Raw genomic sequence first — 17165 nt, forward strand, 5'->3', positions numbered from 1 at the left:
ATCACATGCCTACTCACCTTCCCTGGTCTTATCTTGTATCCTTTGACCCCTCTGAAGAATGATGAGTCACTTGACCTATGCGTCGTCTCGTATGATCCCAGTGGGTACTAAAGGGTCAATGAAATTATCAAAGTCGAACTTTATTATCATTTAGATTTCCAGTTATGAGAGAGAGAGAGATCTTACATACTAAGTAAGAAAAAAAATGTTGAGATTTTTAACTCTCTCTCTCTCTCTCTTTATATATATATGTGCGTGTGTGTGTGTATTTAACAGATCTTATAAAATATGTAAAATATTATGGAGTTAATCAGGGATTCTTGGCTTTGCATCTGGCTAGATTAAAATCCCGTCTGAAGACTCTTGTTTTTAAATTGTGCTAACAAAATATGCACTAAAGAAGTCGGTCAGTAATAGTTAACAATCTTTTAAAACATATCTGAAGTTATAGATTTTGTTATAAATTATAATCATTTCATTTAAATTATGTAAAAGTCATGCTGATTGAATTTCATTTTTTCAAGTGATAGGAGGTATAATACCAAGATTCCAGTCATTTTATTTTGGTGCATATTGTCAGACATATAATAGATGCGATAAAGACTAATATTAAAACAATGATGTAAACACCTCAATTTAATAAATATACTTACCAGTTATAATTTAGTTTAAAGCAGCATAAAGTGATTTAACCTTGTGAAAAAATATTGTCACTCACCAAAAACATGATTAAATTTAGGTTGCATGGTGACTTTAAAAACTTCATTCTTTTTTACAATCATGTATTTAGTAATGTCAAGTCATTTTTGTCAGTGATATAGCTTGTCTTCAGTTCAGAATGTCAGTTACATATGATGATTAGTATCTGAATAACATCACATCATATGCAGCATGCTTTTGTCATTCCAAAACATACAATGGACCACACCAGTGGCCCAGTGGTTACAGCATCCACCTTGGATGCAACAGGTCAGGGTTCAAACCCTGGCCAAGTCATACCTAAGACTTGTAAAAATGGTACTAACAGCAGCCTTGCTAGGCTCCCAGCGTTAAGAGGTTAGTGTTAGGACTGGGCGGACTTGTATCAGGATAATGTGACTGGGTGAGACGTCATGCTACATGTCTGCAGCATAATGCCATCGTGCTAAGCATCAATATAAACTGCCACATTACAGACATCGTAGCGATATGACTGAAACTTTAAAAAAAATCCAAGTCACACACATGCACACAATAACATGAAAGTTTTTAAAATAAACTTGCACTTGTGTTGTAATCCATTTAAAATCCAGTGATATCTAAAACACATTTGTTCACAAAAAATACTAATCTAAATAGAATAATCACTGTTCATTCACATGATGTATATTCCCTTTTGTTGATTTTATGTTGTTTGTGACCTTCTCATTCTTGTTCTGTTTTGGTTTGTTTGTTTATTTTAAGTTTCTTTGGGGTTTTTCCTTTTTGTAAAGTCTCTGATATTGCTCACAGCATAAATTTCAAGGGCATTGAGCCATTACTTTCTACCCACACAAGTTCTTTCTCTAATGCAAATATGGATTCAGAAATAGGATGCTTGGGTATTTCTGATTGAGGGGGCCCCGAGTGGTCTAAAGCACTCTCTGTTACGGATCACTGCCATCTCACCTCTGTCTGCTTGGGTTCAAGTCTAGGATTTGGCTAACGTGGGTATGTGAGAAAACTCATCAGTAGCTTCTCGTGGGTCGGTGGTTCTTCCCAGGGTTTTCCCGGGTTCTTCCTCCACCATTAATACTGGCAGCCATTCATAGCCTATCGTGTGCTGAAATATGGCGTTAAGCCCCACAACAACAACAACAATTTCTGATTGATCCTCCTGGTCACTGTCAGTAGTTGACCCTAGTAACCATTGATCAGGATGTAAGTTTAAAAAACTAACAAACAATGCAAATTAAATACACATAACACAGGTAAGATTTCATCAGTGCTGTAGTTTCATCTTGTCTGTCAGCTTTTTAAAGACATGACACAATTTCTCAGACAATAGATACTTTTCCTATTGATTTCATGCAGGCATGATTCTGTGTAATATCATGTAAGTTGGCTAGGCCTACTGGTAGGCTGCTACCCTATGCCACCTTTTGCTAGGCAGTTGAATTTAACCTTACACCCCAACAAAAATGCTGATGTATCAAAAGTGGAGTGGGAAGGGTCAGATGTTTCTCTAACTAAATGGTCTAGATGCTACTAACAATAGCCCCAGGAGGCTTCTTTTCATTTCTTATAGATTAAAGGTGGCAAACGAAAACCGAATGTGTTTTATCTCGGTGAATTGAGCAACTGCTTAATCTATCAATTGTTCACCTGCTGTCATGTCTAATTTTACCAACTGTGCTAACAAGAAGTTGTGTGTTTCACAATTACATGTAAGATGTCAGTTTGTTATTTTATTTAGGAGCCGTTTCTCCTGATCAGATAAAAGTGTATGTATGAGAGAGAGAGAGTTGTTGTCGGGTTTAACGCCATTTTTCAGCACACGATAGGCTATACATGGCGGTCAGTATTAATGGTGGATGAAGAACCCGGGAAAACCCCGGAAAGAACCACCGACCCACAAGAAGCTACTGGCAGGCTTTCTCACATACCCACATTGGCTGAATCCGAGACTCGAACCAGCGCAGACAGAGGTGAGATGGCAGTGAGCCGTAACAGAGAGCGCTTTAGACCACTCGGCCACTCAGGGCCCCTAGAGAGAGAGAGAGATATATATAAATGAGTGCATGTACATAGTTGTAGTTTTCTTGATTTTATAGGGTGCTGAATAGCCGAACTAAATACATGCATCTTTGTAGCTTACTACTACTGCTGATAATAATACATATGAAACAATAATAACTATAATGCTACTGATAATAATGTTAATGCTATTCGGTTCATAGTACATAAATATGTCAAGAAAGAAATTTGAGAGCCAGACTTGCCTTGAGGGGTCACCTGTCTGCAAAGGTCACTTTTGCCTTTTCTCATGGGTGGCTGCTGTGGACAGATTTGACTGTAATTTAGTCTTTTGTTTCTTTCAGGTGGAAGACGTTAAGACCATTACATCTTCAGCAAGAGAGGAGAAAGTCATTACTGACTTAAACTCTGATCTTGACCTTGTCTTAATGGAAGGGGTCAAGGTTTTGATGGTGCTAGATGCCATTCAGTTGTATCGGGACTATATAGGTGGGCATGATGTGCCAGTGTTTGTATGGTGTTTGTTTGGCAGGGACACATCAGAGAATATGCAAATGTTCATACGCAACCATCTCAACTATATTGGTAATACTTTTGGTCTTGAACAGGTAATTCTTTGCCCTTGAAGGCAGGTTTTCATACATGTGATAATCTCAGAGATATGCTAATTTTTACGTTCTGTTCTTTTGTCATTGTGAATCATCATTAAACTTTGAAAAACTGTTGAATTTCGGGGTTTACCAGAAAAAATGAATGAATGTTTTTAAAAATTGGTCTGTCCTTAGAAAATCCTTAATTTATGGAAAAACTCCTTGAATCTTATCAAGATCTCTCAAATTTGTCTGCTGGAATTCAAAATATTAAAATGGAATACAAAATATTAAAACGGAATAAAATATCTCACCTTTTAAATTGAAAATTCTTGTTAGTTACATATTTTTCAAAGATTAAGATATTATCGGGGATAAAACTGGATGGATCAAATAACACTGATAGTTACCAGATGGAGTAATGTACCTTTACTATATTGGTATGCTAATCAGATTTACGATTAGCCAACTAATTTAGTAAGGAATGTGACTAGACTAGAAGTGAACTGTGTTTGCTGTTAAAATGGAGAATGACTTTCAAAAGCAAAATACTCTCGGAAACACTTAAGGAAGTTCTTGAAAACTCCTTTAATGTCTTGGAAAAACAACTCTCCAGAGCTGTTTGAGTCATTAAAGTGAAACAAAAATGAAAAGATTATAGTCTTTGTAGATGATACACCATTCTTTGCAAGTTGTATTACCACAGAGTATGCACTTACAGGGTTATAGGTTCCATTCCACTTTTGTATTTATACAAGGTTAAAATCCGTAAAGAACTTTGACTTTCAGCATTGACCTACCATATACACTCACTTAAAAGTTGATTTGACTATAAGTCAACCCACCACCACCACCACTTAGGGCTGCAAAAAGAGAAATTCTCTGAATGACCCTTCTGTAAGTCAAGGTGTTGTTTTTGCAGGTTAAATCTGTCTGCAAGGGGTGACATGCTGTCAGTGAATTGGAATTGTACTTGGAAAAATAAATAAGTCAAACTGGATAGATAGATAGACAAGATGGATTGGACAAATAAAGACAAAACCAGTGTAGAATAAATGCATTTGTATTATTGAAAAAATTGACAACTTAATTTGTCCATCCTCATGTAATGAAATCGATAACACAACATTTTAAACCCATGTATATAATAAATCCATGCACTGAATTATACATCATATATGGGTATAAAAATCATAATCCAGAATGATGCAATTCACAATATCTCATAATAATTTTAAAAGTATTATAATAAACAAAGTAAATTCAACATTTTGGTGATTCACAGTATCCTATAAATGTCACTGTCAGATATCGCTGGTTCAGAATCCAAGAATTCATCTTCATCATCGGTTACCAATTAAAGTTCTGAATTCCTCCACTCTCATCTGGTCATCCTAAACATCGTCCAACTCAGATTGCTCGCCTGATTCATCATCCAATTCTGATTCTTTACTGTCATCTGTTATCTCAAATGAAATCAACAAAAAGACATTGGACTTTCATCCATATTTCCTATCTACATCAGATCAAAATCATTTTGTTTCCTCTCATTGATAAAAATTTAAAAGATAAAACTATTCACTTTCTCCTCAATATCAAGTCTGTGACATTGCATAAATCATGTACACCATACAGCTGAATTAAAACATCACTATTAGCCTTGGCAGTGGAAAGGGCATTCAATCTAATGGCATTTCTGGTGACTGGATGCCCATTTTGATGCTGCTTTATAACCCAGGCATTCAAACCAAACTTTCAATTCACATAAGGGCTTTCCATTTAAATTTTCTTCAGATGGCTGGCACTGTCAACTAGATTTTTTTCTTGTGCCAGCCATGAACCTGTTTTTCTGACACACCAAATGCACATTCTGCCGCAACATTGTTGTTTTTATCTGCAAAGTTGACGACCTTTAACTTGAATGTTCCATCATATGATGCATTGCATTTTCATTTTCCCATATTGGGGAAAGTACCCAAGTTACACAATTCACAGTGTATGGTATCTGAGTGACAAAGTACACTATAATGGACAGGATTATTCATAAACTTCAAGCATTAGCTATGTAGAGGTTGAGCATGGGGGTTCGTTAAGAAACTCTTTGTTCAAACAGTCTTTGAAATCGCATCAGAGGATTGCTGCAGGTGTCAAGTGAGGGGTAAGGGACTCTACATGGCATTGTACAAGTATCAGGGTACACTCGAAGGATTGTCCAGTGGGGAAATCAAAGCAGCACTGTTTTTATATGTTAAAGGATCAATCTTTATGAAAAGGTGCACACATTTAATTTATATAAGGCAATAACCAGCATTGATCATGAGAGAATGACCAAAATAAACGCTAAAATTCTGTATATAGATCGACTAAAATCATCATCGATTTGTTTTAATTTTGTGTTTTGGCTTAACAAAATAGTTTAACAGCAACCCAAGCAAGTTACTTAAAGTGTTTAATTCCTGCAACTGGCTTCGGTAAGAGGGAATTTCATCTTGTGTCTACATTGATGTTTAATTCCCTTGTACTCCAAAATATCACTCCAGTAGCCTAAGTGGCTAAAGCATCTGCCTTGGATGCAGGAGGTCGCAGGTTCGAACCAAGGCCAAGTCATGCCGGAGATTTGTAAAAATGGTACTAACAGCTGCCTCGCTAAGTGGTCAAGAGGTTAAGAGGTTTGTGTTAGGACCAGTCAGCTTGCATGGGGTCAGGATAATGTGACTGCGTGGGACATGATGCTACATGTTCGTGGCTTGATATGCCAGTGCTAGACCTCACTATAAACTGGCACACTGCAGACATCTTAGTGAGATGACTGAAAAATTGTTAAAGCTATGTTAAAAATCCATATCATGAACACACAGAGTACTCCACAGTATTAGCATGATGACCCTACCTGTGTAAATGGTTATGGTCGCTAAGATCAAAACTAAAACTGAATTTTGACAGTATTATAGTTACTTTGAAAGCACTTTCTGAAACTTCTTTATTGCATTTTTATTACATTGATCGATTAGTAGAACAAAATGTTCAAGCTATTCCAAGACAAAATACCTGACACAATTGCTGTAATTTCATGTCCCAACATTTATAGGTCATAAAAAATTACTATTGAAAATAATTGGTGTCCCAAAATTTTTTATAGTGTCTCAAGATATAGCCATTACGACAAGGTCATATTTGAATTTTTTATCTTATATAACACTTAAAAGACAACCCCTACTCTGCATTAATAAATTTTTAGTTAAAAAGGTTGACTTTTAAGCAAGTATAGACAGTATGGGATCATATGACATTTAAGGATGAATCCAGGAATGTTTATGTTGGTGTTAATCAGTTGTTGCTTTATATGCATTCATTATTTACCAGATGCTGTGGGTATGAATACCACAGGATTCGAATGCAAACTATGAGCTTAGACATGATACTCAGTTTTAGAAAGCAAACTGTGTACCAGACTTTTAGATAAAATGAAACACAGCTTTGGCCAGTTAGAATTAATTTCATCAAATTTTGTCTGGAGAAAGGCAAATCAAGGTACTTGTCATACAGGTTTTGGTGTAAGAAAAGTTTGTCAGAACTGGGACAGCAGAGAATAATGATCTTTATAGAAGTATTTCTGCTAGTTTGCAAGCTGGATTTTAATAGATGCAGTCCAGCTTTAAATTATGATAAAATCACCAAATAAACTTGTAAGAGAGATCTTATTTTGGATTGTATGAGATTTTTTAACAAAACACTTTTCAGTTTTGATTGTTGGGATTTGACCTTAAGCAAGATGACATGCCTGTCAAAAAGTGAATTTTTTGTAAAAACTGGAGCAGAATCTTAAAGACCTAAAACCATTATAGAACAAATCTTCTTTCTGGTACATTGTGTTGTTTTTTCATATGTTTTTGTAATATTTTGTAATTTTAAGACTTGTACCAGTAAAATATAAGAAGAAATGGTGGTAGTTGGAAACGTTATGGTATAAACAGTTGTATGCATGGTTCCCACACTTTTCTAAATATAAATTTCCAGGTTTTTTCCAGGATGAAATTAATTATTTCAAGGTTAACATATGACCATTACTGAATGGAATTAAAGAACATTTTGGATTATAAAACATGCATTTTCCAAATCTGAAGATGTTTCTCATTCAAAACTCTCCAAAACATATGTCAGAAAAGATGATCATGTACAAAACCACTAAATGAGTCACACGAAACAAATTTGACTATATTCCCATCAATTGGCATTTAAAGCCATTTCAGTGTACAGAAAACAAATTCTAACTTTAATTTGCTGACCTGCATTATGTTGCTACATGGAAACAACATAATGAGCATAAATTATTTTGTTTCCTTTCAGACCTTTAATTCCAAAGAATTCTAGAGCAGTATGTGTGCATGTTATACAAAGTAAACATTTCCTATCAAAGTATGAAAAAAAACCAATAAATGCAAAGTTTTAGAATCTTATCTTGTTGCGAAAAAAGTTTAACCCATAAATAATGTGTGCCAATAAAATCTCAAACAAGATTTTTCAGCCAACCTAAACCCCTTAAGAGAATTTGGTTGAAAATTCCATCATTTAAATTTTGACAAAAGACCTTCAAAATTATATTTTGTTTTATAAACTAGGACTGAATTTTCTGTAAAATCAACTTGTCTTCTTGTAGTTAATAAACAAGTCCCCAAACCTGTATTGATACATGGGCTATTATCGTTTCTTAATACATAATAAAAGGGACGACAATTTCCCATTTCTCCTGCATTCCATTAAGATCTGAAACCAATGCTTCAAGCTACATGTCACTGTGTAATAGTTTCACTCCAAAGTTTAGCTCAGAGATTCGAAAGTTTTCTAATCCAGGTTTCCGCCGAGTATACCAGCCCCATTTTTTCAGATTTGGACATTTTGGATGGAGTTGGGGTTCAGAGCAATTACATATCAAATTTGGAATCTGCTGCCACGGTAAGATAGCTTACCAACGGGCCTAGCAAATTTAAGCTAGGTTATATCGACTTATACCTGCATGAAATCAATAGGAAAATTATTTATTTCTCAAAAATGGCAAGTATTATAATCATTGTCTATAATCTGCTGACAGACTAGACGAAACTTATCATAGACGAAACCTGACCTGGTACTCGCCATTTGTGTTAATAGTCACATTACTTCACAAATCTCAACGACATCGGAAGTCTAATAGTCACGTGATATCAATAACAAACTCCTTTTTAATGTTGTTGTACAAAATTTCAATTATATTAAATGAAAGTCGGATACCTTTTGTAAAAACCAGAAAGAACATAATTCTCAGCATATTTATTTAGAGAACAACTGCAAGAAACTTGGCCAGTCTGATTCATCAAGCAGAGTAGTCTGGTTACCTGCTTCGTATGCTACCTACGTGACAGAGCACATGTCAACGTGGTAATCACGTGATACAACAAAACTCTGAAGTTGGTCTCAGAATAAATATAGATAATTTTGTGCCCTTTCGTTTTTGTATTTTATTAAAACCATTATACGGCTTTCATTTAATATTTTTTTTCTACAATATTTGAAAATGACGGTTGTGAGATTCTGTGTGCTTGTGCAACATGCTATTGAAATCGCTAGTACCAGCTCTAATTTTATCAACGCATTAGTTTCATCGTCTTTCAGCAGATTAAAGACATAACGATTTTAATACACGCAATTTCTGAGAAAATAATTTTCATATCGATTTCATGCAGGTATAACTTGATTTAACAATGTTTAAGTTTGCTAGCCCATCCACTAAAGAGCTATGCTTTAATGCCACCATGTTGGCCTCTTGTGATGCTAGACTGGTTTTCATACCTTCCATTTAAAAAAAATACAGATATTGAGCTGTCTGGGAAACAAAAAGTCTGCTAGATGAATCTAATCCAATGAGCGTTTGGATTGTCTCAACAAATATATTTATGGCAAGCACCCAAATAGTCCATACTGAAACTTCGTATTATCTGGTTAGAAATCGATAAATTAAAATCACGATCAGTTCAGTTATGACTCAATTACATATTTGTTTTGGGCTTCATGTTGTGGAGGAAAATTCCCGGGTTTTTCCAGACTTTCGTCAATAATTGCAAAATTCAATGACTTTTCATGGTCGGGGAAAAAATTATCATTTCTTCCGACTTCTTCCCGATTTCCTGGTAGCGTGGGAACCCTGTGTATGCCATCCTTACCAACAACCATGGTTTGTGAAATAATGAGATTTAGGTTTGAAGTTTGTGTAATGTCACTAGAAGCTTGAGCTTTCTTTTCAGCAGAGTTTAAGGGTTTAAAAGTTCAAGGCCTTTGGGAACAATAAACCATAATAGGAATACCTATTTGCATCAAAATATTTAGAAAAACTGAAGTACCACTCATAAATTCACTGGTATAACCTGTTTAAAACTAAATTCTTTTCACATGTTTGAAATGTATTATTTGGACATTGCATTTTCCTTTGAAAGTAAGCCATATGATGTCCATCCAATTCAAACATTTATATTATAATTGCCCCAATTTGGCAAAATAATAAAATATACTGGATGTATATATTGATTGTAAAAAGACCTATTATTTTCAAAACATAAGAAATTTTATACCTTTTATTGCAGAAAGAAACATGAATTCACAAAAAGATGGAGAAAAAAGGTCCAATTATTATTAACCTGACAGAACCCTTATGGGTCCTTTAGGTTCCACATTATTTCATATTTTACACAGGGTTAAATTTCTAAAGGGTAAGTTCTGATATTTGAAAATTGGGATTATATATTATTTAAAGAAGAATAAAAAAAATACTCATCTTCAATAAATCAGATTTATGTAAGCATTCAGTATCTAGGTATCTAGCTCTGTATGATTACTAAAGTGTTAAAATGTGAAACTATGAGATCAGAATGGTTGCCCAGCCATACAGTGCAAAATGTGAAACTATGAGATCAGAATGGTTGCCTAGCCATACAATGCAAAAATGTGAGCCTGATGTTTCTTTATGAAATTGAAAAAAGTTTATTCTGATTTCAAAATATGTTAAAACACCAACTTTACTAGATGGCAAATGTAATTTTTTGATCACATGAGAGAAAAATGGCCCATGTTTCTGGTGCTGCAAAGATTGAACAAAGTTAATTTGTAAAGGAGGAGCAATTTCCTCATTAACTGATCAAGGAGGAGCAATTTCCTCATTAACTGGTCAAATGATATTACAACAGAAAAACAGTTATTTGCATATTACTCAATAATTTTATCTTTGTCATCACTAGTGTTATAAATAAACAAGTTCATATTGTTTCTTTTCAAGAGATTGTATGTTTGGTTCTCTTCAGCTTCTTTAACTTCTATGATATAAAATCATGAAACACTGCTGGTTATTGTTTCTGGACAAACTTGTCATGAAAAACATGGTTTGGTGGTTGGTTTTAATGGCACTTTGAACATAGTATTAATTGCATCGTGCTGTGGAAATGAAAGCTCAGTGCTCTTTCTTAGGACACACTGAGGCAATCAACCCATGTTGCCCTGGATGGGCATCAGTCTTGAGATCTTTGGATGGAGAGTCTGACTCTGCCTTCAGACCTGCCATGGCTTCCTTAAAATAATACCACCATTTTTGAAGTTTAGATTTTCAGACATGCAAGATAAGGTGCAAGTAAATCAAAACATTTTTAGGACTGTAATCTTTGCATGAAAATTTCATATACATTAATGTATTGTATTTAGTGCAGGATTAATTTAGCAAAAACATGAATCATGTTCCATGTTAGCTGAGGTCTTCAGAACTGCTAGTGCCACTACCAAAGGTGCGCCATGATAAATGTATATTTCTTCATTCACAAAAGCTAATAATTAGATTGATCCCTTAGTTTAAAGTTCATGAGTGTATTGATGCCACTCTTGTTACATGAGTATTGTCGTGATCCCATTCACTTGTTTGGAGTCTGTTTTACCATTGCTACTTTCATTATTTCACCAGACATTAGATTATGTTTAATGAGAACCAGGTGATGTCTCAGTTCACATTATTTTGTACCTCATCTTTGTGTTATTATATACCTGTCTTTTTGTTGAAGGGAAATTTACTTTCACCCTGACACTTTGGATAACTTGTATTTGGGGTAAGGAAGAAGCCTGTTTATTGGGGTGGGGTGGTCAAAGGTCAGGGTCACTATTGCTGAAATAAGAAAAAGGGTTGAAAAGATTATATGTTTATTATTATATATAAGGTGCACAATATCATTATTTCCACGTTTCATACCTAGATCAAACTTTGTAGTTAGCTTGAACTTGGTAAGGAATAAACTTACTGATTTTGTGGTCAAAAGATCAAAGATCAAGGTCATTATAGCTGAAAGAAGAATGGTTTCTCTGCAAAAACATTATAAGGCACTGTTATAATAAGGAGAAAAATGATTTCTGTACAAATTCTATGGATAGCTTGTACTCGGGACAAGTAATAAGCTAGTACATTTTTGGATCAATAGGTTAATGTTCATGGTCAATATAACTGAAAGAAGAAAATTGTTTTTTCCACAATAACATCTACATCTCAGACTTGGACCCAAACTTTGTGGATTGCTTGAACTTGGGGTAAGAATGAATCCAATCACTTTTGGGGTCCATAGTTCAAGGTTACTTACATAAAAAAGAAAAATGCTTTATGCACAGCTGGTTCACTAATAAACCATGTTCTATCAATAAAGTTTGTAAATGACTTGCATGTTTGGCATGAATAAAACCTATTGATTTTGGGGTCAAAAGTCAAGACCACCACCGACAAAAGAAATAAGATGGTTTTGCATAATGACTTTAATTCCAGACCTTCTGTATTACCCAGAGGTTTTATATTGATCAGAGTTTGTTGAGGCCTTGCACACAACATGTATAAGAGGCCTCTTTATTTTGGTGTCAAAATGTGAAAGGACATGGTCAGCACGTCATTAATACGTGCATTTTGCTCATTTTCAGATTATCCATATTCTTGAGGATATTAGCCCTTATTCCAGGTTTGATCAAAATATGGTCAGAATGATGGCTTTCAGAGTGGTAATTAGCTCTATGGCTTTCAGAGTGGTAATTAGCTCTACCAATCAGGTGCAAGATCACTTCATGAATACGTGAATCTTGTTTATTATTGAAATTGTCCACCATTTTGATAATATAGCAAATATTTAAAGTTTGATCAGGATCAGATAACACTGGACAACAAATTTTTACAAAAGTCATGTTACTGAAATAAAATTAGTCAATTCTTATCAATTTTTATGTGCTGAACACGAATATGACAGTCAAATTGCAAAATTGGCTCTAGTTTTTTTGTAATCTGCAAGAAATTAATGTTTACATAACGAAATGCATTCCAATAGTAAAAGGTCAACTGTAATAGCCTACCTATAAAAAATCAAGTCATTGACTACATCTTAGATTTCTTCGCCTGTCTCTTGTACAGCTGTTCGGGAGCATCTCTGAGGAGTGTCCAGCAGTAGTCAGCCAGCATTGTAGTGGACCATTTTCCCTGGTATCTTTGTTCCATTGTTGCGATATCTTGATGAAAACGTTCGCCGTGTTCATCACTAACAATACCACAGTTGCTAGGAAAGAAATCCAAATGGGAATGAAGGAAGTGAATCTTTAGAGACATATTGCAGCCAAGTTTCTTATACTTCATCAACATGTCTTCTACTAGTTCCTTATAGTTTTCTGCCCTAACATTTCCGAGGAAGTTTGTAGAAACTAGGCGAAAAGCATTCCATGCTTGTTTCGCGTCACCTTCCAGCAAGTTGTTGAACCGGTCATCTTTGAAAAGCTCTCGAATCTGAGGACCCACAAAAACTCCCTCTTTAATCTTTGCTTCGCTGAGTCGAGGGAATTTTTCATGCAGGTATCGGAATGCTGGCAAAGTCCGGTCAATGGCTTTCACGAAGTTCTTCATCAAACCTAGTTTGATGTGAAGGGGTGGTAGCAAGATTTTCTGAGCCTCAACCAGAGCTGGGTGTTGGATATTCTTCTCTCCAATGGCTACATTCTGCCTGTGAGTCCATTCCTTCCTCATGTAGTGCATTTCCCTTGCTCGGCTATCCCACTCGCATAAGAAACACATGTATTTTGTATATCCTTGCTGCAGTCCCATTAAAAGGGCAACTACCTTCAAATCACCACAGAGGTGCCAGCTGTACTTGTTATACTCAATGGAATTCAGTAGCTGCCTTAAGTTATCGTATGTCTCTTTCATGTGGACAGCATACGCTACTGGAATAGATGGAAGAATGTTTCCATTGTGCAAAAGCACAGCCTTGAGACTCAGTTTCGAAGAGTCCACAAATAGTCTCCATTCTTGTGGGTCATGAGTGATTTTTAAAGCATTCATGAGGCCCTCAATATTGGAACAGAATATCAGATTACTTTCCTTTCTGAAGAAAGGCTCCAATTGCTGGTGGCGCTTTCGATATGCAGTAATTGTGACATCTTCTTCTAGAAGATTCCATTGTTGGAGTCTTGATCCTAGCAATTCTGCCTTGTTCTTTGATAAGTCCAAATCACGAATCAGGTCATTTAGTTCTTCCTGTGTTATTCTGTGTGGGGTTGATGATGCACCACAGTGAAAATCTGGATCACTGCATGCTGATGGACCAGGAGAAGAACAGGTCGACTCACCTTTGTCTTCGTCAGATGAATCAAGAGAATATTCTGCTGGAGGTTCTGGAATAGGAAGTCCCTCACCATGTGGAACTGGTCTTAATGCAGACGGAATGTTTGGGTAGACTATTCTCGACTTCTTTCGCTTCGTTATTCCGCCGGAAAGAGGAGGAACCAAGCAGAAGTAACAGTCATTTAGGTGGTTGCTTGGCTCTCTCCACACCATTGGGACTGCAAACGGCATTGATGACCTTTTGCAATTCAACCACTGTGAAAGCTGTGTTGTACATGTAGCACAGCATATATGCGGAGCCCAAGGCTTGTCTTGGTCACCAACCTTGCATCCGAAGTAAAGATGATATGCCTTCTTCACTTGAGAATTGATACTTTTCTTCTGGTTGGCAAATGTCACTTCCCCACAAATATAGCAAAAATTGTCCGCGGTATTAACACACTTTCGAGGCATTACTGTTCTTTATTGTACGTAAATGGATAAAATAATAAGTTTTATGTAACAGTAGCTTGAACTGTCTCGCACAACGTCTAAAATATTTTAAATGCTGAACCTATCTGATTGGGCTTTATATAGTACACTGCTTACGTCAGCTTCAGCAGCCGCCTGGCATTAGTATAATAGGCCTACACATGTATAGTACACTGCTGACGTCAACTTACTTCAGCAGCCACATGGCATTAGTATTGCATTGCATCAGAAAATGATGCAATCAACTGTGGATGATGTGAGCATGATGGTATTATGCAATGTTACATCATTATTCCGGATGTTGCTGCAGTCCTACTGGAGAAATTTACACAGTGAAACATAGAAAATGAGGTATATGAATATCTTCAAAACGAGAGCCAATACAAATTTTTCACGGTTATATTCGTGTTCGGCACACCAAAATACTACAGATTAGGGCCTTTTCAAGTCAGTAATGATTTCACTGTTGACCAGTGTAACAAATGTAGCTTCCACGGTGATACCAGTAATTGGCACAGTAAATATGCAGTGGATCTTGTGATTAAACCCATCCAAGATCTTTGTGTTATAGGTTCATATTTCAGTTGGATTGGAAATATGGTTTCCAGAATTGCAACAGGCTCAAACCAGTTAGATGCAAGATCACTTTATTATTACAAAATGCATCTCATTAATGAACATGCTCATTATCTTGATGAAATAAACATATATTCTGAGTTTTATACAAATTTGATGGCCTCCAGAGTGGTGATGATCTCAGACAATCAGATGTAAAATCATGTAATTAGAATTCATGTATCTTGCTTATTATTGAACACAATTTAGATCGTAATGATACAGCATATATTCCAGGCTTGATTAAAATCTGATCAGAAATCCGACAAACAAAGTGGTAAGAGATCAGCCAGTCGAATGCATGATTACCTCTTTAATATCCAGGCATCATGCTCTATATCAAACTCCTCTAAGATCCTAATGCTATAGGCAGAATTTCAAGTTTGATCGAAGCCATATCAAAAATATTACTTCCATAATGGTAGCAATTTTAGCCAGTCAGATGCGAGATCACTTCATTAATATGCATGTATCTTGCTCATTGTGAAATGTGTCCAAGATCTTAATGTTGAAGCATTTGTTCCAAGTTTGATCAAAACTGAATCAGAAATTTGACTTACAGAATGGTAACAAGTCCAGCCAAACAGATGCAAGATCACCTCATTAATATCTATAGATCTCTCTCAATATTGAACCTGTTTGAGATTTTGATGATATAAATACATATTCTTAGATTAGTGTGTGAGTCATATCGCTAAGATGTCTGCAGTGTTGCAGTTTATAGTGATGTCTAGTACTGGTCTATTATGCCGCAGACATTTAGCATTAAGTCTTTGGTATGACTAGGCCAGGTTCGAACCTGTGACCTCCCGCATTTTAAGTGACACTCTAACCACTTTGGCCACCTGATTGGTTCCAAGTTTAATTGAAATTGGATCAGAAATGTGGATTCCAGATTGTTAACAAGAAATTGTTTATAAATGATGCATGACTGATGATATGACACAGGACCATTTCATAGGGTCACTTGACCTTACAGTCACGTGAGCTAAAACTGAGTTTTGCAAGACAACTTGTATTCATAGGACCAGATTGTATGTGTGGTTTTTAATTAGGGCAGTAAGGAAACTTACAAATTATGGCTTCTAATGGTCAGAGAATTTGGTTAAATACGTCAAATCTGAATTGATGATTTCTTTAAAGTCAGTCTAGTTCAAGACTGCATACCTTAACAAGATCCAGGTCACTGACCATTTTGTAGCATAACAAGTGGGGCCCCGAGTGGCCAAGTGGTCTAAAGCGCTCTCCGTTACGGATCACTGTCATCTCACCTCTGTCTGCATGGGTTCGAGTCTCGGATTCGGCCAATGTGGATATGTGAGAAAGCTTGCCAGTAGCTTCTTGAGGGTCGGTGGTTCTTTCTGGGGATAACCCGGGTTCTTCCTCCACCATTAATACTGGCCGCCATGTATAGCCTATCATGTGCTGAAAAATGGCATTAAACCCTACAACAACAACAACAACAAAGCATAACAAGCATCTGGAGAACAATGCAGAAGTTGCTAGAACATTTTTTGACATGACATAAGAACCTTCAAGAGAACGGTACATATGTTGCTGGAACATCTTGTGACATAAGAACCTTCAAGAGAATAGTGCAGAAGTTGCTGGAACATCTTGTAACATAACCTTCAAGAGAACAGTGCAGAAGTTGCTGGAACATCTTGTAACTTAACCTTCAAGAGAACAATGCAGAAGTTGCTAGAACATCTTGTAACATAACCTTCAAGAGAACAGCGCAGAAGTTGCTGGAACATCTTGTAACATAACCTTCAAGAGAACAGTGCAGAAGTTGCTAGAACGTCTTGTAACATAACCTTCAAGAGAACAGTGCAGAAGTTGCTAGAATGTTTTGTAACATAACCTTCAAGAGAACAGTGCAGAAGTTGCTAGAATGTTTTGTAACATAACCTTCAAGAGAACAGTGCAGAAGTTGCTAGAACATCTTGTAAATAACCTTCAAGAGAACAGTGCAGAAGTTGATGGAACATCTTGTAACATAACCTTCAAGAGAACAATGCATAAGTTGCTAGAACATCTTGTTACATAACCTTCCAGAGGACAGTGCAGAAGTTGCTAGAACATCTTGTTACATAACCTTCAAGAGAACAGTGCAGAAGTTGCTG

At 36.0% G+C, this 17165-nt stretch overlaps 1 protein-coding gene across 7 annotated transcripts in view; it reads left to right on the top strand.

Annotated features, from left to right (window-relative positions):
• The window catches only part of LOC149785206 (uncharacterized), a 144970-nt gene that overhangs the window by 118604 nt on the left and 9201 nt on the right, over window positions 1–17165 (top strand). For all 7 annotated transcript variants that reach the window (XM_089979013.1, XM_089979009.1, XM_089979012.1 and 4 more), the window contains one exon: window positions 3060–3323. In XM_089979013.1, the coding sequence (XP_089835139.1) occupies window positions 3060–3323 (264 nt within the window). The remainder of the gene's footprint in view (window positions 1–3059; window positions 3324–17165) is intronic.

Source organism: Sinohyriopsis cumingii, chromosome 13 (assembly GCF_028554795.1).
Source record: "Sinohyriopsis cumingii isolate HCF-2022 chromosome 13, ASM2855479v2, whole genome shotgun sequence".
Classification (NCBI taxonomy): Eukaryota; Metazoa; Mollusca; class Bivalvia; order Unionida; family Unionidae; genus Sinohyriopsis; species Sinohyriopsis cumingii.